The sequence below is a fragment of the Eriocheir sinensis genome, unplaced genomic scaffold (assembly GCF_024679095.1).
Source record: "Eriocheir sinensis breed Jianghai 21 unplaced genomic scaffold, ASM2467909v1 Scaffold99, whole genome shotgun sequence".
Classification (NCBI taxonomy): domain Eukaryota; kingdom Metazoa; phylum Arthropoda; class Malacostraca; order Decapoda; family Varunidae; genus Eriocheir; species Eriocheir sinensis.
Genome location: NW_026112374.1, coordinates 473,328 through 498,971, shown reverse-complemented (window position 1 = coordinate 498,971; position 25,644 = coordinate 473,328). Strand labels below are relative to the sequence as shown.

Below are 25,644 nucleotides of genomic sequence, written 5' to 3'. Positions count from 1 at the left end.
GAATGAAAAAGAGAATGCAGGTGGAGGAAGATGATGGTAAAATAAGTGATAGAGGAGGAGAGAAAAGAGAAGAAGGAGAAGGAGGAGGTAAAGGAAGATAACGGGGAACTTGAAAGGAGATAGGAGATGAAGAGGAAGAAAGAGGAGACGGAGAAGTTGAAGGAGACGCATAAAACAAGAAAAAAAAGGAGAACTAGAAAAGAAACGAGAAAAAGAAAGTGTAGAAGGCAGAGGAGCAGGCGCATGGAAGAAGCTGGGATTGGATTTTTCGCAGCAGGTTCGCGGCCACACGCTGAGGAAGAAAGCAACTACGAGGTTCCTTTTTGTGTCTTGTGCAGCTGTTCTTTTCACACACTCCACACCAGACTTCTGTAGCTTACCTCCACCTACCCATTCCCTGTTATCCCTATCCCTTCCTCTGGCTGCCCATCCATCCCTTTCCTAGGTTCCCTCATCCCCTACACTTCCTCCCCACCCATCATATCCCCTCTCCATGTATCCTAGTCCATTCCCTCGTTTCCTCTTCCCTCCCTGTAAAGTTAAAATGCATCCTAAACAGACCGAACGGGAAGCGAAACCCATTAATAACACTCTCCCTGACATTACGACCCTTCAACCTAGCCTTTCACCCTATATTAAACACCCACCCACACCCACACCCACACAACCATTAGTAATCCGTAGACCTTAACAAAGATTCATAAAAGGTTTGAAGCACTTTAAAAACACTGGGGCATTTATACCACTTTGCTCTGACTTCTCTCACGCTCCTTGATTTCCTTGGAGAGGCGAAGACCCTTACGTATCCCCCACTTTCTCCTTATTTCCTCTCCAGGCGTAGTCAATAACCCTCCCTTCTAAAGTACCAGTTCTCTCCTATGTAGGCGTGATACCCTATTATATAATATTCATTTTCTTAAGTTTTTCCTTCCTTCATCCTCAGGCGTAGTCCTTTGCTCTCTCTACTAAAGTGTCGAGCCCTCCACCCGAAACGTGGCCCCTTACATCAACATCTCATCTCAGGCCTCTACTTCCCTCCCCAGCCATGGTGCGGTCCGTGTGGGTTGTGAGGGGAGGCCGCGCCGAGCTGCCCTGCGCCCCGACGCCCAAACATAAGCAAGACTCGGCCCTCGTGGTGCTCTGGTACCGCTACAGCGACACCATCCCCGTCTACAGGTGAGTGAGCGCTTCAACATATAACATAACCATACGCTAATATTAGTCCACTTCCAGGGAAAGGCCCTCAAAATGTTTTTCACTTCTCTGATGCCAATATACTTCAGCAGATGTGTTAATTCTTCTTTACACTTGTCGGTGGTGGGGATGGTACTTTTTCTTTATCTTAGTTGTCCATTTGTCATTAGCTAAACACATGACATGAACCTGCGCAAGCCACTCCTTAACGTATTTGAATATCTTGAACACTTATGTTCCCTCTTCCATTAACTTGCTTCTTTAATAGTGTTCCTGATGTGATTTCATCTTCCTCGATTTAGTTTTATTTTGAGTATCACCGTCATAATGGTTCTACTTTTGTTTAATACTGTTGCTTTCCTGGTACGTTAATTCGTCATATTTCTGTCTATGACACTACTTTCAGGAGTATACATATTCTATCAAAATATCAGGTAGCCGCCACAAAAATTGGAAGCAATGCATCTTAGAATCAGGGCGCCTTCTAACAGTCTCAAAATTTCGTTGTGAAACTTAAAGGTCGTTTGCGTGAGGAAAAAAATAATGGAATACTGGTCAAGACTTTCCTAATTTACATACTCGAGCTTGTAAGTCAAAAGACATTATAAAAGGGACAACACAGAGGCAGGGATGAGGACGCAAGGATGGAGTGTTGCCCTTGAACAGTTTAGTGAAAAGAGTCAGACAGGGTATGAATTGCTGAATGTCCCAAGCGTATTTGAGCGGTGAAAAATAGCAGAATAATGAGCGCGAAAAGCTTCGATCTTCATGTACATTAAATGTAGATTAATAGACCTCCAGGACAGCACATCGGGAGCTTTATTAAAGTAGAAAAAGGTAAATTATATAGATAATTTCCACTTTTACAGTTAATTGCAGTAGTTAATTAGGATCTTTAGGCTCAGGAAAGAGACGCATCAACTATTTCACGCACGCAAGTCACATATGATGATGGTGACTGAGTTTGTTCAACATATTCATCCAATATCATATTACATTAGTGGATAACTGCATTCCGTTAACAACCTCTACAATCATAAAAAAATATAAACAAATTTAACTCGATTGGCTTTGCGGTGACGCTGTGAATACGGATCACAGAGCAGCTAACGAATCGAAAACAGCGTTTGTCGTGCCGCCTAGTCGGAAGCCGGAAAGTTTGGCCACGGACGTTTTGTCCATGGACATTTTGGCCACGATATCGCCACCTGAGGACGTTTTGGCCACGCTGTTAAGGGCCGTCTGGAAGGCGGCGGAGAGTGATCGGGGCAAAAAGATCCCGGAAAAGATATATTAATATAATTAGATAACACACACACACACACACACACACACACACACACACACACACACACACACACACCTGCCTTTAGCTTGAGCACGAGGCAGTAAACTGCAATCAGAGCACCGCTCGGCCTCGCTCCTGACTCGCCGTCGAGAACAAAAGAGCCACTAACTCAGCGCCGCCGGCGCGACACACGACACGGCGTGAAGTGTCTTCGACGTGGACGCAATAATACGCATTGTTTGTGACTCTGCGCCTCAGCCCGGCACGTGACTCACCGGGACACAGTAACGCAACGCTGGAAAAAGAAACCTTTGATAATCAAGTCAACGTTGTGGGTGGTATTTTTTTGCCCCCTACAAAATACAGAATCCAAACATAAAAAAAAAGTTGAGAAAGAAGAAATTTGTTGACCAGGAGAAAAAGAAAACACATATTGGCTTTGCAATGGTCTGTAATATATGCATCATTAAGGCGATTCAGTTATTGTTGGTACCATGAACATGTGTGTGCACCGCTACATCTCTTTCTCCTAATGCTTCTCAGGCCTGGTAACTTTGTAACGAGTAATATATTTAACGCACCGCGGAAAGGACTAGGATGGCGTAAAAAAATAAGGGAAAGGATAAAGAATACTGTCATGACAGACGTTTAACAAGTTCTTGGAGGAATGAATTTTGAAGTAGCGAAGAGAATCTCACGCGCCGAGGAACGTGACCGCGGAGTGTCACAGGTAATTAATTGTTAAAAGCAGCAGCGGCGAGGGATGTGACGAACCACAAATGAAGGAGGAAACGAGGCGCGCGACAGTGGACAAAAATACACACACAAAAAAGGTCTGGCATAAAGTATTGAGTGAAAACACATCAATGCAATGGGGTGAATATATACGAGAAAAAAAAATATGTATAATGGTGAGAAAGTAGAATTATATTTATTTTGAAAATAAAAGTTTATTTTCAATATACCTGAGAGAATATCATAAATGTAAAGCAAGCTGATTTTTAAATAAAATGTGAAAAAAAATTAAAAACGCCAAGCACCGTCAGGGAAAATATTAGGTAATGAAAGAAAAAAATACAAGATATAACGAACCGAATAAAACCGCTAGAAAGATTAAAAAAAAAGTCATCTTTAAAAAAACTGGCAAACATATAGGGAGACGTGACAACATTTTTAGTCAAGCAGGTAACAGTCAACTCTCGCAGTCAGTCAGGAGTTTAGTCTATCGTATGCCACTCAAGTTAAACAGACAGCTTACATCGCCGTGCAATCAGTCATCGCTAACACACTCCGTCCATTTGACTTGTATATTTATCGTTTATCGGCCATAGACCAGTCTGCCAACACTCAGCCAACCAACCACTCGCTAGCCAACCAAACCAGCCATGCAACCACCACAAGACAGCCATTCTTTTAGTCAGTCAAGCAATCTTTCAGTCACTCAGCGAATCAGTAAGTTATCCACACAGTCTGCCATCATTCCCAGTGTTAAACCAGGCACATTTACAGATCAGCCAACCAGCCAGACTACCAGCCAGTATGACCACCCAGGACCTCTTGCCCCCAATCATCCCGTCACTCCAGCCAGGCATTTCCTTCACCCGTCTTCCCGCCCAGCTATTCCCCCAGCCGCCCAGACAACCTGCCAGTCCCCTGCCTATAAACAACGCACCTCTCCATTCACGTAGTCAATCCCTAGTCATCATCGCCATCAATTGAAGTCAAACTGTGAGAGGCGCGCTGCAGCTTTGATCTGCTGATTCTGTTTCCGGGGGGACCCTGAGCAAGCCCCGTGCGTGCGTCCTCCCAATTCTACAGCTTTCGGCATGATCGATGAGCGTGCTGCCTCCACAGCCACTTCAGACCTCGTCGTGATTTCCTTCACTCTGCATCGTCTCTTTCATCCGCATCTCGACGAGAGGGACGGACGCCCGGCCGTGATGGACGCGCCGGTATAGCCAGAGGTGATGTTTACGCGCTGTGCGGCTGGTTACGTCTCATGGACCAATTGTTGGGTTGATGTGCGGCCACTCCAAAAATCCTGAATCATCCTGCGAAGTAGCCCATTACGCAAAGTGTCAATTCACTTTTATGAGTGTTTTTATGACAATTTATCATAGTCCTGCTGTGAATCATGACTCCCCGTGGTCATATTTATGCATTCTCTGTCATTCGTATAAACAAAAACGGCACCGACGTAGCATCGAGGGAGCAGAGAACGCTACGAGTAGCAAATATGTCATCAGGGGCGTCAAAGGCGAGTCTTTCTACTCTTATATATCACCTACTGCCGAGATGAGCCTATTCAACGCATCGATGTCCTTGAGACTTGCATGCAGGAATTATAAGGACACCCTTGCAACGTTTGCAGTTACCTAGTTTGATCTTTGGTCCATCGTTCCAGAGGCTTCCACGCAGGTCATGCCATTGAGATGTCCACAACTGTCGGTAACAACTCACTGAACGCATCCTCTGCAAACTCAAGGAGATTGAACTACATTTCTGGTAAAGTACTGGCCACGATTCACAAATAAAATTGTCTAAACATTGGAAGCAAAAAGAAAAGTGAAAAAACGCTCATTTTACATAATCCTATTCCTATGCTATCTAATTCCCTTGTGAAAGAGTTTACCACCATCTACATTATTTCATCATTTTCGTAGGTAAACTCTGAAACAGCCTTCAGTTGTATGTATTTCCTTCTACCTGAGGAGTATCAAGACACCTGTCCTTCCGATTTTTAACCTCTTTTGGCTACACTATTTACTATTTACCGGGGCAGCGCCAGTGAAATATTTAGTTTCTTCTTTTATTTTCCCTTAGCTACCTTCCATTATGTAAAAAAATAACAGGTAAAAATACTAATCCTTCACGCATAAAACAGCCCTAAATTTCAGTGTAAACCTCTGACTCGAAATTCAGAGACCGTCTGCACAATCTCTGGGTGGTATTTCACGTGAACGTACAGCCCAGTCAGCAATCGACTTCCTCGGTGCAAAGGGAATGTCCGGGCATCTCGCTAACAGACAGTCGTGCATACAAGCGAATCGGCCAAATGGTATATTACCAACCAATCAGTCAGCCAGTCTATCAAAAGGAAAGTTGTTAAGGTAGTTTGTTGGTCAGGTCAGGTTAATTTTGAAGCGAGTTTCGAGTCTCTACATGATACAAAGTGCTTCGATGAAAGTGGTAGTGGTGACTGCGGTGGTGGTGGTGGTGGTGGTGAAGGCGGTGATGTTGGTGATGCTAGTAGTGGTGATGGTGATGGTAACGGCACACACACACACACACACACACACACACACGGACATTTATCATCCATATCCCTCAAAAGTCAAGTATAAAGAGAGGAAGGAAAGGAGAATGATGGGTTTTAAAAAGAACGACGCGTACTCGGGATGTACTTTAGCATGTCGTGGTGTTGATGGGGTGGTGATTGTGGTGGCGGTGATGTACGGGGTAGTTTGTTGCTGCTGACTGGTGGGGACACTTTTGTTTTAGGTGGTGATGTTGCTGTTGATTCGTAGTAGTAGTAGTGGTGGTAATGGTGGTGGTAGTAATAGTAGTAGTCATTATGCTTCTTGTGGAAGTAATATTCCCAGTAAGTGTGACGACGACAGAACTGATGAATGTTGTAGTGCTGGTGGAGGTCGTGGTGATCACTTCTGTCTTAAATGATCAAACTTAACTGTAATTTTACATATTATAATTGTCATGGTAACTGCAGTGCTAATAGCTATAGTTTGTGATGGTGGTGAAAGTTTTGTTTGTTTGAGGATGGGGTTGCTAAACTATGGAGGATAAAGTGAGGTTGAAAAGATGGAAGCGGTAGAGGTGGAAGGCAAGCAGGCAAACAGTAACGGCTGAGGGGGAGGGGGTGGAGGACTATGATGGTGGAGGCGATCAGGATCCATCACCAAACACGTATCTATGGAGCCATTTATCAAAGGGAGAGGAAGAAATTGGGAGAGAAGGGGAAGAGGGGGAGACAGGGCGGGAAGGCAGGTAAGGGTTCAGACACAGAGAAGGCAGAAGGTGAGTCGAGGTGGAAGATTAAATGTGGGCAATGATGTTTGGAGGGCAGAGTACTGCACGGATGGGAGTGCAAATATACAGGATAAATGTTGTCCTGATTAAAATTATATTGTAAAAAGAGCATGCAGGAACGACAGGTTATATTTTTGTTCGACTTTTGGTAGGTGTGAAATGCTTCCCAGCACGCAGGAATAGATGACAGGTGAGGGGAGGAGGTGTGTGTGTGTGTGTGTGTGTGTGTGTGTGTGTGTGTTTGTGTGTGTGTGTACACGCGCATGTTTTTGAAGAAGGAAAGTAAGACAATGGTGTCGTTTTAAAAGGTTATTGTAGACCGACAGGCTGAAAATTAAAAACACTGGAGACAGGGAGACCAATTGATGATAAGGCATAAGAGACAGCAGCTTGTTATGCCTTATCATCCTTCTAAGAACAAGACCATAAGAACATAGGGAAACTGCAAGAGGCCGAGTGGCCTACACAGGGCAGCTCCAGAATGCCCCCCACTACTCACGATGGGTAAGGTGTAGTTTCAGGGGTTACAGGTAGAGGCGTGATCCTCGTTTACCTTCGGTACGGGCGTACGCTCCAATACCCTGTCTCCTTACTGCACCCACACCTCACTGCCATCCTCGTCCATGTAGCTATCCAGTCTACTCTTCAAACAAGCTATCGTCCCTGCACTAACTATGTGATTGCTGAGTCTATTCCATTCCCCCACCACCATATTACTAAACCAATGCTTGCCTATATCTCTCCTAAATCAATACTTTCTCTAATCTAAATCCATTACTGCTTGTTCTATCCTGCTGGCTAATTCTCAGTACTTTACTTATATCGCCTTTGTTGTAACCCTTGACCCATTTGAATAATTCTATCAGATTTCCCCGCTCTCTTCGTCTTTCTAGTGAATGTAAGTTTAGATGTTTCAGCCTATCTTGATATAGGAGGCTCCTCAGCCACTGAATCATATTGGCCATCCTCCTCTGAACTGATTCTAGCAAGTTGATGTCCATTCTGTAGTGTGGGCACCAAAACTGGACAGCATAATCTAAGTGTGGCCTTACTAACGCTAAATAGAGTCTGAGGATGTCCTCTGCACTCCTGTTTGTTACCGTCCTGTTAATAAAGCCTAATACCCTGTTATCCCTATTCCTCGCACTAATACATTGCTTCCTTAATTTTAGGTCAGAGTTCACTAACAATCCCAAATCCCTTTAACACTCTGATCTGCCTATCGCTGTGGGGTCCCTATACCCGTGTAATGGGTTGCGTGTTCCTACACTAAGTACGCTACACTTGGTGATGTTAAAATTCATCTGCCATTTCTCTGACCAAGCTGACAGTTTGTTGAGATCCTCCTGCAGTGCTCTAGCTTCCTCTCCTGTCCTAATAGTGCGTCCTATTCTGGTGTCATCTGCAAATCTACCTATGTCTCTAGTTATCCCATTGTCTATGTCATTGATGTAGATAATGAATAAAAGCGGGCCTAAAACTGAGCCTTGAGGAACCCCACTGGTAACATTACCCCATTCGGATTTTTTACCGTTAATGGTAACCCTCTGTTTCCTGTCGCTAATCCACGCCTTAATCCAATCAAATACCTTCCCTCTTATTCCATGAGCCCTGACTTTATTTAACAGTCTCTGGTGAGGTACTTTATCGAAGGCCTTACTAAAATCAAGATAAACTACAGCAGATAAGCTAATAGCTCTCACCATTGTCAGCTGCTTCGTATACTCTATTGTAAAGGGATAAAAGATTTAGTGAGGCACGACTTTCCTTTTAATAAGCCCATGCTGTGAATCGTAAATTAAATTATGTCTGCCAATATGGTCCCTAATACTATCAGCTATTATTGACTCAAGCTGTTTACCTATAACTGACGTCAAACTAATCTGCCAATAGTTTCCAATAGAAGATTTGTCACCCTTCTTAAATATTGGAATAACGTGTGCCTGCCTCCATGAAACAGGCCCAACCCCTGTGTCTTGTGACTTCCTAAATACTTATGTTAACTGCCCACTGATTTCAGTTTTACATTCCTTTATTACCCTGGGGAAAAGTTCATCTGGCCCTGGCGCGTTAGTGACTTTAAGTCTATCAATCTGTCTAATCACGAGCTCCCTACTTATGTTGATGTCGGTTAATCCTTCTACCTCCTCCCCCCTGTAGATATGTTCTCCCTGAGGTATATCATCTAAACTTTCTTTGGTAAATACAGTTAAGAAATATATATTTAACGCCTCGTTCATTTCCTCATCTCTATCAATCAGTGATTCTCCTAACTTAAGCGGCCCTATCTTATCCCTAACCTTGTTCTTATAAAGCTGAAAGAAGCCCTTTGGATTGGTCTTTGCCTCCCTGGCAACTCTAATCTCATAATTACGTTTTGCCAACCGTGTGTTCTTCTTTACTGTTCTTGCTAAATCGTTGTAACTATCCCTTAGGTGAGTTTCCCCCCTCTTTTCCTTCCTATTTCAGTTTTTAGCCTGTCTGTCATCCATCGCGGGTAATTACATGTCGACCTGACTTTCTTGTGAGGTATAAACTGTTTCTGCCATAGTTTAATCTCCCTGACAAGACTATTGTACTCACCCTCCAAGCTACTGACCTGACTAGTGGCCTCACCAGAGATTAACGCCCCTCCCTGCTCTGGGTCCTGACCTTCCTCTGATCTTACTCCCCTAAGCCTTTCCCGCTGCTTTCTTATCCCCTCGTAATCCGCCTTTCTGAAAAATAATTAACTGCTTAAGTAAACTCTCCTGTGTCAAATCTAACAAATCTTGTGCCTCTTGGTCTCCGGATAAAGTATCCCACTCTATGTTCCTATAATTGAAATCCCCAATTACACACACATTTCTATATCTTGACGCCCTACTAATTTCCTGTAAAATGGGTTGGCTACTGTCCCTGGTAAGGTTGGGCGTTCTGTAAAGTACTCCTATCACAAGCTTCTCCTTCCTACCTATTGTTTCTACCCAGAGGGATTATGTATTGGTATCTACCTTGATTGAGTTGTTAATGACACACTTAAGATTGTCCCTGACGTAGAGTGCGACCCCACCCCCCTTCCTGCCTATTCGATCTTGGTGGAATAACTTATACCCTTCAATCTCTAATTGTGGGAGAAAGTGTCTGAGGGTTTCGTTTTTAAAGTTTCTAAAAAAAATTATGTTTTTTCGTCGTAATACCATTATTTTAATGGTAAAAGTACGAGTCTTTTAAGAAAACGTAACGGTGGCAAGGAATGCATTCATATGAAAACGTGACGTTCAAACTATCGAAAGATGGACAAAATGTCTCTAGGGTAATACACGAGATGGGCTTCACTGTCATGATTCATTATCCCCAAAAGAGGCTATACTGGGTTACGTCATACATAGTTCCCATTTATCATATCCGCTGCCTGGAGCGCCGGTAGGCTCTCTTGATGGGCCTGGTGAATGCCCGTTATTGGAGCAGCAGAATTTAATTTTGATTGGCTGCCGTGATATATGTCTTGCTTGGCCCATACTGCCCCAAGGTGTTCCTCTTGACCGAAGTCGCTAAAGTTAGGGATGACTGTATATCATGACAGTCTGTGGGTAGATTTACACCACTCGGTGATAGTCGGAGATTATCAGCGACTTGCGGCATTTCATTCTATTTAACTATTTTTTCTCAACTTCACCATTTTGATAACTAATAATTGAAATATTTTCTCACTATTTGAAAAGAGCAACGACGTCAAGAACTCATTACCTGGACATGTCTGAAACTTCACCTGTACTTGCAAGGCGGCTATTTCGAACGCGGCTTGTTAGTGCCGTAGGTTTTTAGTAAGCCGGTTAGCCCGCTACCGCCGGGTGGCCAGATGCTCAACCGGTGCCGGGCACTCGCCCTGATGATTTTTGTTTCACACTGGGAAGAGCGGGCCATGCCACGCCACGGCGAACTGTATATGAATTACTGACGGTGCAGCCCCTTTTGCATAATACACACACATACACGCGTCGTGCACACACACACACACACACACACACACACACACACACACACCATGGACTTGGTGGTGGAACAGCTCAATAAGCGTACAGAGTTGGTTCAAGGTACAGTGGGTGATCTGATCAAAAGTCTAGAATTCTCACAGGCCGAAATTGTGGACTTAAAGAACAACATCAAAGTGCTTCAGAAAACGCTAAATGAGAAACAAGTGATTAATGAAGGACTTGAATCCAAAGTTTCGGAGACGGTACAGCGACTCAACTACAACGAGGACTATAGTAGACGCAATAATCTACGGATCACTGGCCTCCAAGAACAAGCGGGTGAAACATGGGAGAACACAAGCACCAAAGTGTCAAAGATGATCAATGATAATCTAGAGCTTCCCCCTGTGAGTCTCGAACGTGCTCACAGGGTGGGACCGGTCAACCCATACCGTCCCCGGCCAGTCGTTGTACGGTTTGAGAAGTACAGCGACCGAGAAACAGTCATTAGGAATGCAAAGAAACTCAAAGGAACCGGCATCTGCATCAGTGAAGATCTCTGCCCTGCCACTTAAGAAATCAAGATGAAGCAACTACCTCTACTAAAGAATGCGAGAGATGAAGGTAAAATCGCGTACTTCCGTCACACGCGATTGATCATCAAAGAAAAAACTGGCCAACAATCATCATTCTCAACCATCGCAGCTGACCCGACACATCGAGTCGCTGGTCCGACTCCTTACAGCTCTGGCGGGGGCGGGGCGGCTAGGACTGGGACCACTGGAGGCGTAGGTTCTGCTGCGACTGGAGACTCCCAGACTAGTGCTTCGAAGACTGCTACTTCCCTGACTGGTGCTCTGCCGAAGGTACCTAGTGGTGGTGCTGGCGGTGCCTCCTCGTTGCTGCCTCATGCTGGTGCTGACGGGATGTCGACTGAGACAGGTGTTCAAATGGGAGGAGGAATGGACATAATGGGTGGACGTACCCAGAAGAATCTGAGAGAACGCAGGAAGAAGTAGATAAGTAAAGTCACTCAACATTCTTCAACTTCGATTTAACTAGCATGATATCAGTACTCTTGTTTTCATTCATGTCACCCAAAATACTGTTTATTGTTATTGTACAACCAATTGTCACTCCTGTGGCCTTTACTTAACACTTCAGGATTACCATTACCTCTACTTCACTTATATTTCTTCTACCATTAATCTACTACTACCAATACAATTACTACTACCTCTTAATATTACTTATTGCTACTATTGCCGCTTACTACTACTACTAATACTACTACTTCTACTACTGTTGGTGCTTCTATTACTGCTACTACTACTACCATTACTGCTATCACTACTTCTACTACTACTACTACTACTTTTAATACTACTTTTACTACTACTACTTTTACTACTACTACTACTACTTTTACTACTACTACTTTTATTACTACTACTACTGCTACTGCTATTACTCTTACTACTATCACTACTACTACCACTTCTGCTACTACCACTACAGCTACTACTAATGCTTTTTTTTTTTTTTTTTACGGGCCTCCATCTATTAGAGTTGCGTTGTGAGCGGTATATTTTCTCATATCCTTTCACAAAGCAATTCATTGGCCCCACCCCGCCAATGACTGTGGCCGACAACCATCTTTATTTAATATTACAAACTTTACTAAACATTTTATTTTTAAGCTAACAGAGCTTGTGGTTGATACGACTATCAACCACCGTCGCCTCAAAGTCCAGGTCAGCAATGCGGGTGGTTTTGGGTGCAGGTGACCTGGTTCCTCTCAGGCAGACCAAGGCTGACCTCAGGAGGGAGAAGGACAGCCTGCATCTCATCCAGGCGACCACACTGCTTCTTGGCTGTTGTTTCTTATCCGCCAGTGTTTCGGCGAGTCTTGCGTAGAAGCTCTGCGCCCTTGGTCCCATCCCTCCTGCCGTCGTGAATACTACCGGGGTGAAGGAGCCCTGGTCCACATTCTGTATTCTTTCTTCATATGCTCTGTTCTTCTCTTGTTCGTTTCTTCTGTGGGCTGCATCAAGGGTCAGGTCTCTGTGGCAATGGGCCATGGGATCAAAGATCCTTATATCAAAGTATGCCCTTTGTCCACGAGTCCAAAACCCTCTGGCGCTAACATCCACTCGTGCTTCGTTCGAAACATTAGCGGTGCGTCTGGCGAGGTGTTCGCCTTGCAGAGGGAGCAGCATGGGTTCCACAGTCACGTCGTGGCAGACTTCTTTCAGCATCTGAGCTGTTACGTCTCTTACTTCTTCATGTCTCATGCAGACGAAACCTCCTCTCTTACATGTCATGGCATGATTTTGGTTGAAGGGTGAGCCACAGTCACACATGTTTGGGAGCCCATCCACTGGCCAGCCATACCTGAGGGCAAGGGCATCAGTAAATTCTTTTTTGTTTAAGTTGAAGCCTTTTGCCCTGATAGGTAGTGTGGTTAGCCAGTTTGAAGCGCCTACTTCCTGTGCAATATCTGTCCTCCTCCTTGTGTCTTCTGGGAGTTCTCTCATTAGGTCACTCAGAGTGTCTCTCTGTTTTCCTTCTCTGTTTATGGAGATTTCATTCCTTAGTGACCTAATATCTTGAGGGTTGTCTTCACCCCTTTCATTTTGATTGGTAAAATATCCGGTCAAGGAGGCTGTGATTCGGATTGAGTTCCCGAATTCAGACTCAGCCAGATTTTGCGGGTTGGTGATGCCGAGCCCACCCATTCTTGGCGGCAACTCCAGCAATCTTCTCTCCTGGTCACTGGGACATCTCCCATTTGCTACTACTACTGCTACTATTTTTTTTTTCTAACGGGCCTCCATCTATTACAGTTGCGTTGTGAGCTGTATATTCTCTCATATCCTTTCACAAAGCAATTCACATATTACAAACTTTACTTAACATTTTATTGTTTAAGCTAACAGAGCTTGTGATTGATACGACTATCAACCACCGTTGCCTCAAAGTCCAGATCAGCAATGCGGGTGGTTTTGGGTGCAGGTGACCTGGTTCCTCTCAGGCAGACCAAGGCTGACCTCAGGAGGGAGAAGGACAGCCTGCATCTCATCCAGGCGACCGCACTGCTTCTTGGCTGTTGTTTCTTATCCGCCAGTGTTTCGGCGAGTCTTGCGTAGAAGCTCTGCGCCCTTGGTCCCATCCCTCCTGCCGTCGTGAAAACTACCGGGGTGAAGGAGCCCTGGTCCACATTCTGTATTCTTTCTTCATATGCTCTGTTCTTCTCTTGTTCGTTTCTTCTGTGGGCTGCATCAAGGGTCAGGTCTCTGTGGCAATGGGCCATGGGATCAAAGATCCTTATGTCAAAATGTGCCCTTTGTCCACGAGTCCTGCTACTACTACTGCTATTGCTACTACTGCTACTGCTACTACTACTATTACTACTACCACTACTGCTACTACTACTGCTTCTACCACTACTGCTGCTGCTACTACTACTACTACTACTACTACTACTACTACTACTACTACTACTACTACTACTATTACTACTACTGTTACTACTGCTGCTATTACTACTACTGTTACTACTACTACTACTGCTACTACTGCTGCTACTACTACTACTACTACTACTACCACTACCACTACTACTACTACTACTACTACTACTATTACTATTACTACTATTACTATTACAACTACTACTACTACTACTTCAGCTGCTGTTGTTACTTCTACCACTGCTGCTACTACTGCCATTACTGCTACTACCACTACTACTACTACTACTACTATTACTATTACTATTACAACTACTACTACTACTACTTCAGCTACTGTTGTTACTTCTACCACTGCCGCTACTACTGCCATTACTGCTACTACTACTACGCTAGATAACTACATGTTTCCTTTTAATAATGTTTCTGATGAAGATTTGATGGCTGTTTTTAATTTCGATGAAATATTCAGGCAAGAAATTTATGAAAGCTTTGATCCCTTAACCCGCAAACTGCTGTACGCCTTCTGGGCGGCTGAGCGGTAAGCTGCTGTAAGCCTTCTGGAAGCGGGCTTTTCAAACAGGCGCCAAAAAGTTTCCGCCGCGGCTTCAGATACTGCCAGAAAAACATTTTTGTGATAGAAAAATCTAAGAAATATGCAGGATACAACACATTTCGAGCTACAGATATGTGTATTGTAATATTTATGACACGTTTATGTAACTTAGATATCATTTATTGAAGGTCAATCTCTCGCTGATATAGCCGCACTAGGCGACGCACTCAGAATCTCAGTCCCGCAGCTTACGGGTTAAGAGTGCAAGATAACAATTATAACAATGATATCGATGTCAATCAGTTTTATATAAGATCTAGAAACATTAACTTTCCTAAATCTGAATATATTTTTCTTGATAATTTATCTTCTCTTTGTAATAATAGTGATTATAATTTATTAACACTGAATGTAAGATCCATATCCACCAATTTCCAATATTTCAAAGACACTGTACTGTCTGACAATGTAATTTATGACGTGCTTGGTTTCACTGAAACCAGGCTCGACGCAGGCATTTCTACATTGTATTCTTTGACAGCATATGAAATGTTCACAAATAACAGGAACAGGTATGGTGGGGGTGTGGCTGTTTACGTCTCGAACAGGTACACAGGTTATAAAGTAATTGAATTCAGTCGAATGGAAACATTTATTGAGAGTGTGGCAGTGGAAGTAAAATTTAATGGTAAAATATTTTTATTTATATGTATATATAGACCTCCTCAAGGTAATGTGAATAATTTTCTTAATGTTCTCAATGAAATTTTAACTACTGCAAAAGATAATAATCCTAGTGAAATATTTATTTTTGGAGATTTAAATATGAATTTATTACATAATAATGACGATAACATTCAGGACCTTATGAATTTAATGTATAGTTATTCCCTGTTTCCACTTACAACCTTGCCAACACGAGTTACGGCCACATCCGCCACCCTTATAGATCACATTTGGTCCACATGTGTTGAGAACAACGTAGGAAGTTATGTAATCAAAACTGATATTACTGATCATTTTCCAGTGATATCTTTATTTAAATGTAATAATATTCCATCTCCTCCCACATTCATAACGAAAAGAACGTTCACCCAGGAAGCCTAAGACACATTTAGTGCTGCACTTTCTCACACAGATTGGTCTGATGTCATAAACTGTACATGTCCTAACAACTCCTATAATCTATTTTACAACAATTTCAAAACAAATTATGATAATTGCTTCCCTAAGAAAACAATTAAAGTTAGTAACAAAAATAATCGCAGTCCACACATTACTCCAGCATTAAAGAAGAGCATTAGAGAAAAACATAGACTAGAAAAACTAGCATATAAATGGCCGTTAACTTTTCGAGAGCAATATAGGACTTTCAGAAATAGACTAACATCACTTTTAAAAGAAGCAAAGAAGAAGTATCACCAAGACCAACTATTAGCTAGCCAAGGCAACCCTAAGTCTCACTGGAAGTCAATAAATAACTTATTAGGTAGATCTACAGATGGTAAAAACAGTGAAATTGAGCTACGATCACTTTGTTATAACATTCCAGATAGATTTAATGAACATTTTTTGAAAGCAAGTCAGCAAGCAGCAGAAACTGTAGGTAATGAATTTTTAAATTATTTACACAACTCTCCCAATTTTTCTATATTTATTTCCTGCCACAAACTTAGAAATTGAAAAATATATTACGGCATTTAAAACTTCTTCCTCCGGATTTGATGATATTTCCCCAATTGTTTTGAAACGCACAGCTAATAATATATCCATTCCATTAACACACATAGTGAATCTGATGTTAAAAACTGGAATATTTCCGGATGCACTTAAAAAAGACAAAGTTGTACCACTACTTAAATCAGGCAGTAGATCCGATATTAAAAACTATAGACCTATTTCAATACTTCCAGCATTTAGCAAGTTTTTGAAAAAGTTATTACTTCCCGTCTTGTAAATTTTTTTAAAAACAATAATCTACTTACAGACTACCAGCATGGGTTTAGGGCAGGTCGTTCCACAGAAACAGCTATTTTACAGTTCATATCTAATGTATATCAGCATTTAGAAAAGAAACATTATTTAATTGGAATATTTTTAGATTTATCTAAGGCATTCGATACATTGAATCACAAAATTTTATTGAGTAAGCTAAGTCACTATGGCGTTAGAGGTATTCCCTTAAAACTATTTGAAAGTTATTTAACCAATAGGTCACAAGCTGTATATTGCAACGCCACGTATTCTTCTTTTAGGGCAATCAACAAGGGTGTACCGCAGGGGTCAATATTAGGACCGATACTCTTTCTTCTCTATATAAACGACATTGTTAATGTAAGTTCTAAATTCAAATATACGATTTATGCAGACGATACAAATATTTTATTAGATAATGTAAACATTAACGATCTTCATATAAATTTAGTTACAGAACTAGAAAAAAATAATTATTGGACTAAAATTAATGAATTGAGTCTGAATATTGCAAAAACTGATTACAATTATTTTTCAAAATCGTTCATTACAATATAACATTCCTCCTATAACCATAGAGGGAAACACATTAGACAGTAAATTTCACAAATTTTTTGGGTGTTTACATAGATGAGAATATGAATTGGAATCAACATATTTCATTTGTCACAAATAAATTAGCAAGGATGTGCGGTATGTTATACAGAGTCTGCAATAATCTCACACCTGAATCCCTCACTAGTATTTATTACACACTTTGTTATCCCTATCTCACCTATTGTGTATCAGTCTGGGCCTGTACTTGGCAGTCCTTCATTAAGAAAATATCAGTAGCTCAAAATAAAAAATTTAGGTGTATATTCTATATGAGTAGGTTTGAGTCAACACGAAATATAATTAATACACAAACTTTTCTTAGTTTTCCAAATATTCATAAATATTTTTTATTGTTAAGCATTTACAAGTGCCTTACACAGTATTGTGGAGGTCAGCCTTTCAGACTGGTACACACATCATACAACATTCGAGGTAATGATATCAATCTCATATGTCCACAGTTCAGAACTTCTCTCTTTAAGCACAGTATATTATACTCAGGTCCCCAAATGTGGAATTCATTGCCTCTACATATTAAGACTCTTCTCAATCATATAAATTTATCCATTTTTAAAAAATCTGTGGAAACTTATTTATATAATTGTCAAAGTAGTAATTAAATGTAGTGTGTGGTATGAACTTAGTTTCACAAGTGTAATGTTCATTATTATTATTATTATTATTATTATTATTATTATTATTATTATTATTATTATTATTATTATTATTATTATTATAACTGATATTGTTATTGTTATTCTCAGTAACATATTATTATAGTTATTCTTATTGTTCTACACGTTAGTTAATAATATATTAGGTACCAATTTTGTGCCAATGTAAACATTAAATAAAATAATATAATTCCATGTCTGTCGGGAAGCTTCGGCTTGACAGGCTGTGCCATTGCCATGTTTTATGTTATGTTTATATATAACAATATTCTTATATTTTAAAGGCTATAAATATTTACGTACTTACTTACTTACTTACACGCGCACACACACACACACACACACACACACACACACACACACACACACACACACACACACACACACACACACACGATATTTGCTAACACCACCCCTGAATGGAGGTTTACCAGTCTTTTACTCTAACAATTGATGTTCCAGGAATACTCATTCCAGAGAAACAAGATCCAGTCCCACAAAAAATCGGAAATCATACTCTTTTCAAACACCAAAAACGAACCCTGCCCCCGCAACGCCGGCAACCATGAATAAACTTCCCCACCAATTACAAATAAGCCCATCACCTTAAAATCCACCGATCACAGCAGCTTGGGTTGGAAAGAGGCTTGGCTTGCTTGTGAATAATATTGACTACTGATGTACACTTAATCAGGAATGGAGAGCGGCACATTTAAGAAAAAAAAAACTTGCGTGACATTAATGGATCTTCACATCTAACAACCTATGGTCATCAAGTGCCTCATAAACTCCACAACTCAACACATCACGGTATCCCGCCTGAGTCGAGGTAAAATATAACTGTCAACGTTAAAACACGAATCCAAATAAAGTAATATAGAAATAAATATATCTTGGTCATTTCAAAGATGCGGAAGGAGGAGTGAGAGGATATATAGTATGTCGCATGTACTTCCGTGATATTTATTCAGTTTTGTTACTCTCACCTGATACCCTCCCCTCCCACACACACACACTTCTATCCTGTCCACCTTGAAAACGCATAAACGGAGATAATTAAGCAAATCTGTCGTGGTGATATTTTTTTACTCGCGTTACTACTGATGACTGGAAAAAAATATAGTTACAATTCCAGTCATGATTTAGGTAACAGATGTGAATTTTAATGCACGCACGCACGCACGCACGCACGCACGCACACACACACACACACACACACACACACACACACACACACACACACACACACACACACACACACACACACACACACACACACACACACACACACACACACACACACACACTTTTTTCCTGCACGTAGTCAGAGAGAGGAAAAAACATAAACAAAAATTTGAAAAAATGCCCGGCCCAGTTATTCCAGTGCACGAGGACTCTGGGCAGAAGAAGAGAGGAAGGAAAAGAATATGAAGTCTAAGATAAAGAAAAAAGAAGAGGGGAAGATGGGAAGAGAAGGAGATAAATTGTAGGAGGAAGAATGAAACAAAAGGGACGATGAAAGAGGAAGGACCACGAAAACTGGAGGAGGAAGGAAAGAAGGAAGGAGAATGGGAAGTGAAGAACGAGGAGACGCATGAGAAAGATGGAAAAAGAGGAGGACGACGGAGCCGGGAGTGAGGAAGACCTGACTAATAAGAAAAAGGAATAATGGCATGTGGAAGAGAGAAGGAAGATGAGGAGGGGCCGGTATGGGCTATACAAGAAGACAGGGACAGTGGATTCTCCTGCAAGGGCGAGGTAAGAGGAGGGAGACGAAGAGCGAGAGCAGGGAAGAGGCATGGAAAAAGAGAGGAGGGATCGTGGAGAGGAGAGGTGAGAGTAAAGGACAGAGGTTGAAAAAATGGAGATAAAACGAACAGGGAGAGGAGAACGCAGGAAAGGAATAAAAGACGGATGAGAGGAAGGCAGGAAGGCCAGACAAACTTTTTTCAACAAAGAATTAAATTGTTGAAAAATACTAGTGTGTTCTGCTGCTGCTGCTGTTCATATTACTGCCAAACAAAGTAGTAGTAGTAGTAGTAGTAGTAGTAGTAGTAGTAGTAGTAGTAGTAAAAGTAGTAATAGTAAAAGTAGTAATAATAAAAGTAGTAATAGTAAAAATAGTAGTACTAAAAGTAGTAGCAGTAAAGGTAATAGCAGTAGTAGTAGTGAAGGTAATAGTAGTATCAATAGTGAAGGTAATAGTAGTATCAGGAATGAAGGTAGTAGTAGTAGTAGTAGTAGTAGTAGTAGTAGTAAAGGTAATAGCAGTTGTAGTGAAAGTAATAGTTGTAGTAGTAAAAGCAGTAGTAGTAGTAGAAGTGTAAGTAAAATTAGTAGTAGTAGTAGTGTTAGTAAAAGTAGAAGTAGTAGCAGTAGTAGTAGTAGTAGTAAAAGTAGCAGCAGGAGTGGTAGTAAAAGTAGTGGCAGTAGTCTATGATAATGTTGCGGTAAAACAAAACTTAATTGAATAAATATAACACATAATATCACACCATAAATATTAATGGTAAACCAATACGGCCCTTCATGGGGGAATATCGCTCGGTTTAATTTGCCTCAATACCTTCCAACATGACATTCAAGCAGAGTTACCATTCGCCACACACTAACATCGGGTAACATAACACCGTCGTTAGCGATGCCGTGTGATGTCAAACGAGTCTTCGGAGATAGACAGCGGCTTTCAAGTTTATAAAGAATGGGAGCTTGTTACCGGGAGTTATGCTTACTGCCTCCAAACGGCTTAAGCCCAATCACCCTGGTCGTCACCTCCGTCACGGCTCCCTTCTCCATTCCCTGCTGCCTCACACGTTCCCTCCTGACGCTGGGGGATTCATGGTCTGCCTTCCTGGGCCACCACTGTTGCTGCAGCCTTACTACTACTACTACTACTACTACTGCTACTACTATTACTACTACTACTACTGCTACTACTACTACTACTACTACTTTTTTTTTCTACTACATAAAAGATACCTCCACCCATGTTTATTTTCCCAACACATAATCATGGAGGGCTCCATAGCTTGGAGGTCATTAGCCCCAACTCTGTTCGCTAATGCTTGTGGCATCCAACCATATCACTAATACTACTTAGCACTAAATCCATCCATAACACCATATCATCTATTGCGTGTTGATCCCCCTTTCCTTTCCACCCTTCAGGAACTTAACGACTCAAGGCTGGAGGCTGCAGAACGCTTAGCCTCAGCCCTTACTATTATTTCCGATTGGGGCAAGAAGAACCTGGTGTCCTTCAACGCCTCAAAAACACAGTTTCTCCACCTATCCACTCGACACAATCTTCCAAACAACTATCCCCTATTCTTTGACAACACCCAGCTATCACCTTCCTCAACACTAAACATCCTCGGTCTATCCTTAACTCAAAATCTCAACTGGAAACTTCATATCTCATCTCTTACTAAATCAGCTTCCTCGAGGCTGGGCGTTCTGTACCGTCTCCGCCAGTTCTTCTCCCCTGCACAGTTGCTGTCCATATACAGGGGCCTTGTCCGCCCTCGTATGGAGTATGCATCTCATGTGTGGGGGGTCTCCACTCACACAGCTCTTCTGGACAGAGTGGAGGCTAAGGCTCTTCGTCTCATCAGCTCTCCTCCTCATACTGATAGTCTTCTACCTCTTAAATTCCGTCGCGATGTTGCCTTTCGTTCTATCTTCTATCGATATTTTCATGCTGACTGCTCTTCTGAACTTGCTAACTACATGCTTCCCCTCATCCCGCGGCCCCCTCTACGCGACTTTTTACTCATGCACATCTCTATACTGTCCAAACCCCTAATGCAAAAGTTTACCAGCATCTTCACTCTTTCATCCATCACGCTGGTAAACTCTGGAACAATCTTCCTTCATCTGTATTTCCTCCTGCCTACGACTTGAACTCTTTCAAGAGGAGGGTATCAGGACACCTCTCCTCCCGTATTTGATCTTCCCTTCGGCCACCTCTTTTGTTTCTTTTTTAGGAGCAGCGAGTAGCGGGCTTTTTTTTTAGTATTGTTTTCTTTTTTTGTGTGCCCTTGAGCTGCCTCCTTTGTTGTAAAAAAAAAAAAAAATCCCGACCTACCCTAATGTCACTCTCCACCACTGTGGCTTCATAGTCCATATTGGAGATGTTGGTGGCTTTTGGGCCAGAGTGTCTGGTGCTCCTGAGACATAGGATGGCCGACATGAGCAAGGAGAACGAGAAGCGACACCTCATCCAGGCGACAAGGCGGCTCCTTGGCTGATGCTTCTTTTCTGAGATCAGTTCCGCGAGTCGTGCGTAGAAGCATTGGCCCCTGGGACCCATCCCGCCAAATGTAGTGAGGACAAGGGGAGTGAAGCTGCCCTGATCCACATGTTGGATTCTTTCACCGTATGCCCTTGTCTTCTTCTGCTCGTTCCTGTGGTGGGCGGCTTCCAGGGGCAGCTCACGGCGACAGGAAGCCATCGGGTCGAAAATGTAGATGTCCATGAACGCCCTCTGTCCGCGCACCCAGAATCCGCGGGCACTTACATCAACCCGTGCCTCCTGTGAGGTATTGACCGTCCTGTACCGAAGGTGTTCGCCTTCCAGGGGAAGCAGTGCCGACTCGGTAGTGACGTCTTGGCATACCTCCCCGAGCATGCTGGCTGTCAGATCCCTCACTTCATCGTGTCGAATACAGACGAAGACTCCCTTTTTACATGTCATGGTGTGGGTGACATCATTTGGTGATGCACATGCACAGAGATCAGGCAGTCCCTCAATCGGCCAGCCATATCTCAGAGCAATGGCGTCGACAAATTCTTGTTTGTTGAGACTGAAGCCTTTTGCTCTGATTGGTAATGGCGTTAGCCAGTTAGGGGCGCCTGCCTCCTGTGCTGTATGGATTTTTCTACCCATTTCTCTGGACAGGTGGTGTGTTAGACGGTCCAGCTCGTCTTTTTGGGCCTGTTGCCTTTCTTCTGAGATATTACTTTTGATTTCTCTTATTTATGTGTTTTTTTTTCGCCCTCTGCCTCCTGAGCGATGATCCTGTTAATGAGGGATCTGGTAAGGCTGATGGAGTTTTGGTTCTCCTTGTCAGCCAGCTTCTCAGGGTTGGTGATCCCCATTCCACCCAATCTTGGAGGAAGTGCTAGCATATCCCTCTCCTCCTTCCCCAAGGCATGAAATTTCACCAGCGCCGGTAAGAATACATTCTTGACGGCATTTTCCAGTGGTCGGAGGAGTGGACTGATGCCGGGGATGGTGCACATCAGGAACGTCCACCGATGTTGGATGCCGTGGGTGTACGCTAATAGGCAGCGTGTGGCTTAGTCTTGGCACTGGCAGACAAAGCTTCTATTTCCTTCACCCATTCAGCTACTTTGTCTCCTACGTACTCCTTCTTATATACCTCTGTCCCGATCACTGCACCTAAGTGTCGTTGTCCGTCCTCTGTCACAATGACTCCACTTCCTCTAAAAGTTTCTGCGGCATGGTCATAATGTTCAGGTTTGACAATAAGTACAGACTTGGTGGCATTGGAATGTATCCTATCTCAGGGCCGGCGGTGTTCACAGTGTCCCACCACCCTTTTAAGTCCGAGATTTTACCAGCACCTGAGAGGTCATCCGCATTAGCCACCTGTTTCACCAGTGTGTTTGCGTGCGCGATTTCATTTTGGAGGACTGATAGGCCCAGGGCGTACATAGCCATGGCTATTGGGTCACCTTGTGTTGTTCCCTCAGATGATTTTAACATTTTCACTTTTCCACTGTGGCTATTTATGTATAAGTCGGTCGGGTATGTATAGGTATTTTCGACATACATAGCTAAGCTAGGGAACTTTGTTTTAATGTTGTGTATCATAGTCTTTCTATTTATTGTGTTGAAAGCATTCTTGGCGTCAACAAGAAGCATTGCCTCGCACTCCACGTGATCAAATAACTCCCGCATGGCATGGACTGCTGCTTCTCCTCCTGCCTGCTGTCCCGCACAAACTTGGAGGTTCCCTGCTGCCATTCTCACATCTTCTTTGACGACAGCCATGATGCATTTCCCCACGATGCGCCGCAGGACTTCTCCGACTCCTATAGGCCTGCATTCCGGCTTCTTGTCCAGGGGAATGAGGCGGCATGCAGTCAGGGCGTCCACATAATGGCAGCTGGAGGAGGCGAGTTTTCTTGCCAGTGCTGCAATGGTGCTGCGCAGGTCACCAGCTGCATTGCCAAAGTTAGCGCTGCTCAGCAAGTTTCGCCATCACCATGCATCAAGTCCTGAGGGCCCCGCGCTGCCATGAGTCTGGAGGGCCTTCTTCCACACCATCTCTCCTGTTATCCTTTCATATATAACAGGATTCGGTGGTTGATGACATACTGTAGTGACCCTCTAAATCTTCCCGTTTTCTTCACCTTCATTTCTTTAGTCAACCCTTTGACTCACCACGTTCTCTTTCTCTTCTCCCGCTCATCACATACTAATCCATTTCCTTACATCAACACATTTCCAAAATGTTTCCTTCTATCGCTATGGGTCACTACATCATTAATACCTTTACCACATCATCACCAATATTATGATAAAGTTTCTCAAACATATAAGAACACCTGATAATCAAAACTGTAAATACTACCGTATATCAAATCCTGTAAATAATTATTCTCCTATTATAAAACATGTATATTCTCGATAATAAAATTCTTAGCTGGCCGCCCTCCTCCTCGCCCTGGAGCACGCCCAGGCCCGCCCGGAGTTGACCGTCGTCATACACACAGACTCCCGGGCGGGGCTGGAAGCCCTGCAGCGTCCGCTCGTCACCGACAACGTGGGCCTCGTCACTTCCGTGCTTGGCAGCCTGCAGAGCCTCGCCGCGCAGGGAAAGTGCGTCAGGCTCCACTGGATATCCAGCCACGTGGGGGTACGCGGGAACGAGGCTGCGGACGAGGCCGCCAAGAGGGCCGCTGCGGGCCCCACCATCACCAGGCGAGTGCCGCTCAGCCTGCAGCAGACCAAGGCTGAGGCGAGGCACGCTGCATCCTGGCAGGCGCATCAGAGCCACCGGGAGCTAGAGGGCTGGAAGAAGCAGGCGGCGTGGTACTCCATCGCCACCGGCTACCACCCCCTGGATGACGCCCAGCAGCATCCCAGGGCAGACGGGGTTCTGCTGCAGCGTGTCAGGCTGGGCTACAGCACCAGGGAGCAGCTCCAGGACGGTTTCCAAAGGCAGGAGTGTGCCCACTGCGGCAGACACAGCCACCGCCCGCTGGTGCACTACCTGCTGTCGTGCCCGGCCACCGCGCGACTCAGGTCAGCCCCAGAGCCCGCCACCCAGCCTGCACCCGGTGGCCTGCTGAGCAGCCGGGAGGTCAAGGCTGCCCTCCTGGTCCAGCGCTCGCCACCAGACCTGCTGCTCGAAGTGCTCAGGGCGGCACCTCCACCCCGATGACCCGTCACCCCCTCCTCGCACCCATAGTGACGAGGAACACAGATGCGTCACCGCCACCACACCCACATGAGGCGCACCTGACCAAGCAAACACCGGCGGGCTGATGCCCGCTTTGTACATTTTTTATAACAAATGTATATGTATATATATATATATATATATATATATATATATATATATATATATATATATATATTTTTTTTTTTTGTATATGTATTTGTGTATCTTTTGTACAATAAACCTTTAAACGAACGAACTTCTTCGACAATGGAGTCACCACCAGGTTCTCAGTTGTTTCACTGAACCTACACAAACGGCCTTAACGGAATCACACGGCGTTATACCAGCTATAACGTATGCTATCTAGAAAACACACAAACATAAATGTTTGGTTTTCTCACTAGCGGCCTAAGCTGCCGCTACAATACTGCCAGTTGCAGTCCCTTCATTCACTTGGTGGTGGATGTTTT

At 43.3% G+C, this 25,644-nt stretch overlaps 1 protein-coding gene across 1 annotated transcript in view; it reads left to right on the top strand.

Annotated features, from left to right (window-relative positions):
* Positions 1-954: 954 nt before the first annotated feature.
* The window catches only part of LOC126995128 (nephrin-like), a 119,934-nt gene continuing 95,244 nt past the window's right edge, over positions 955-25,644 (top strand). The window contains exon 1 of the mRNA XM_050854404.1: positions 955-1,176. Within this exon, the coding sequence (XP_050710361.1) occupies positions 1,046-1,176 (131 nt within the window). The 5' untranslated portion in view covers positions 955-1,045. The remainder of the gene's footprint in view (positions 1,177-25,644) is intronic.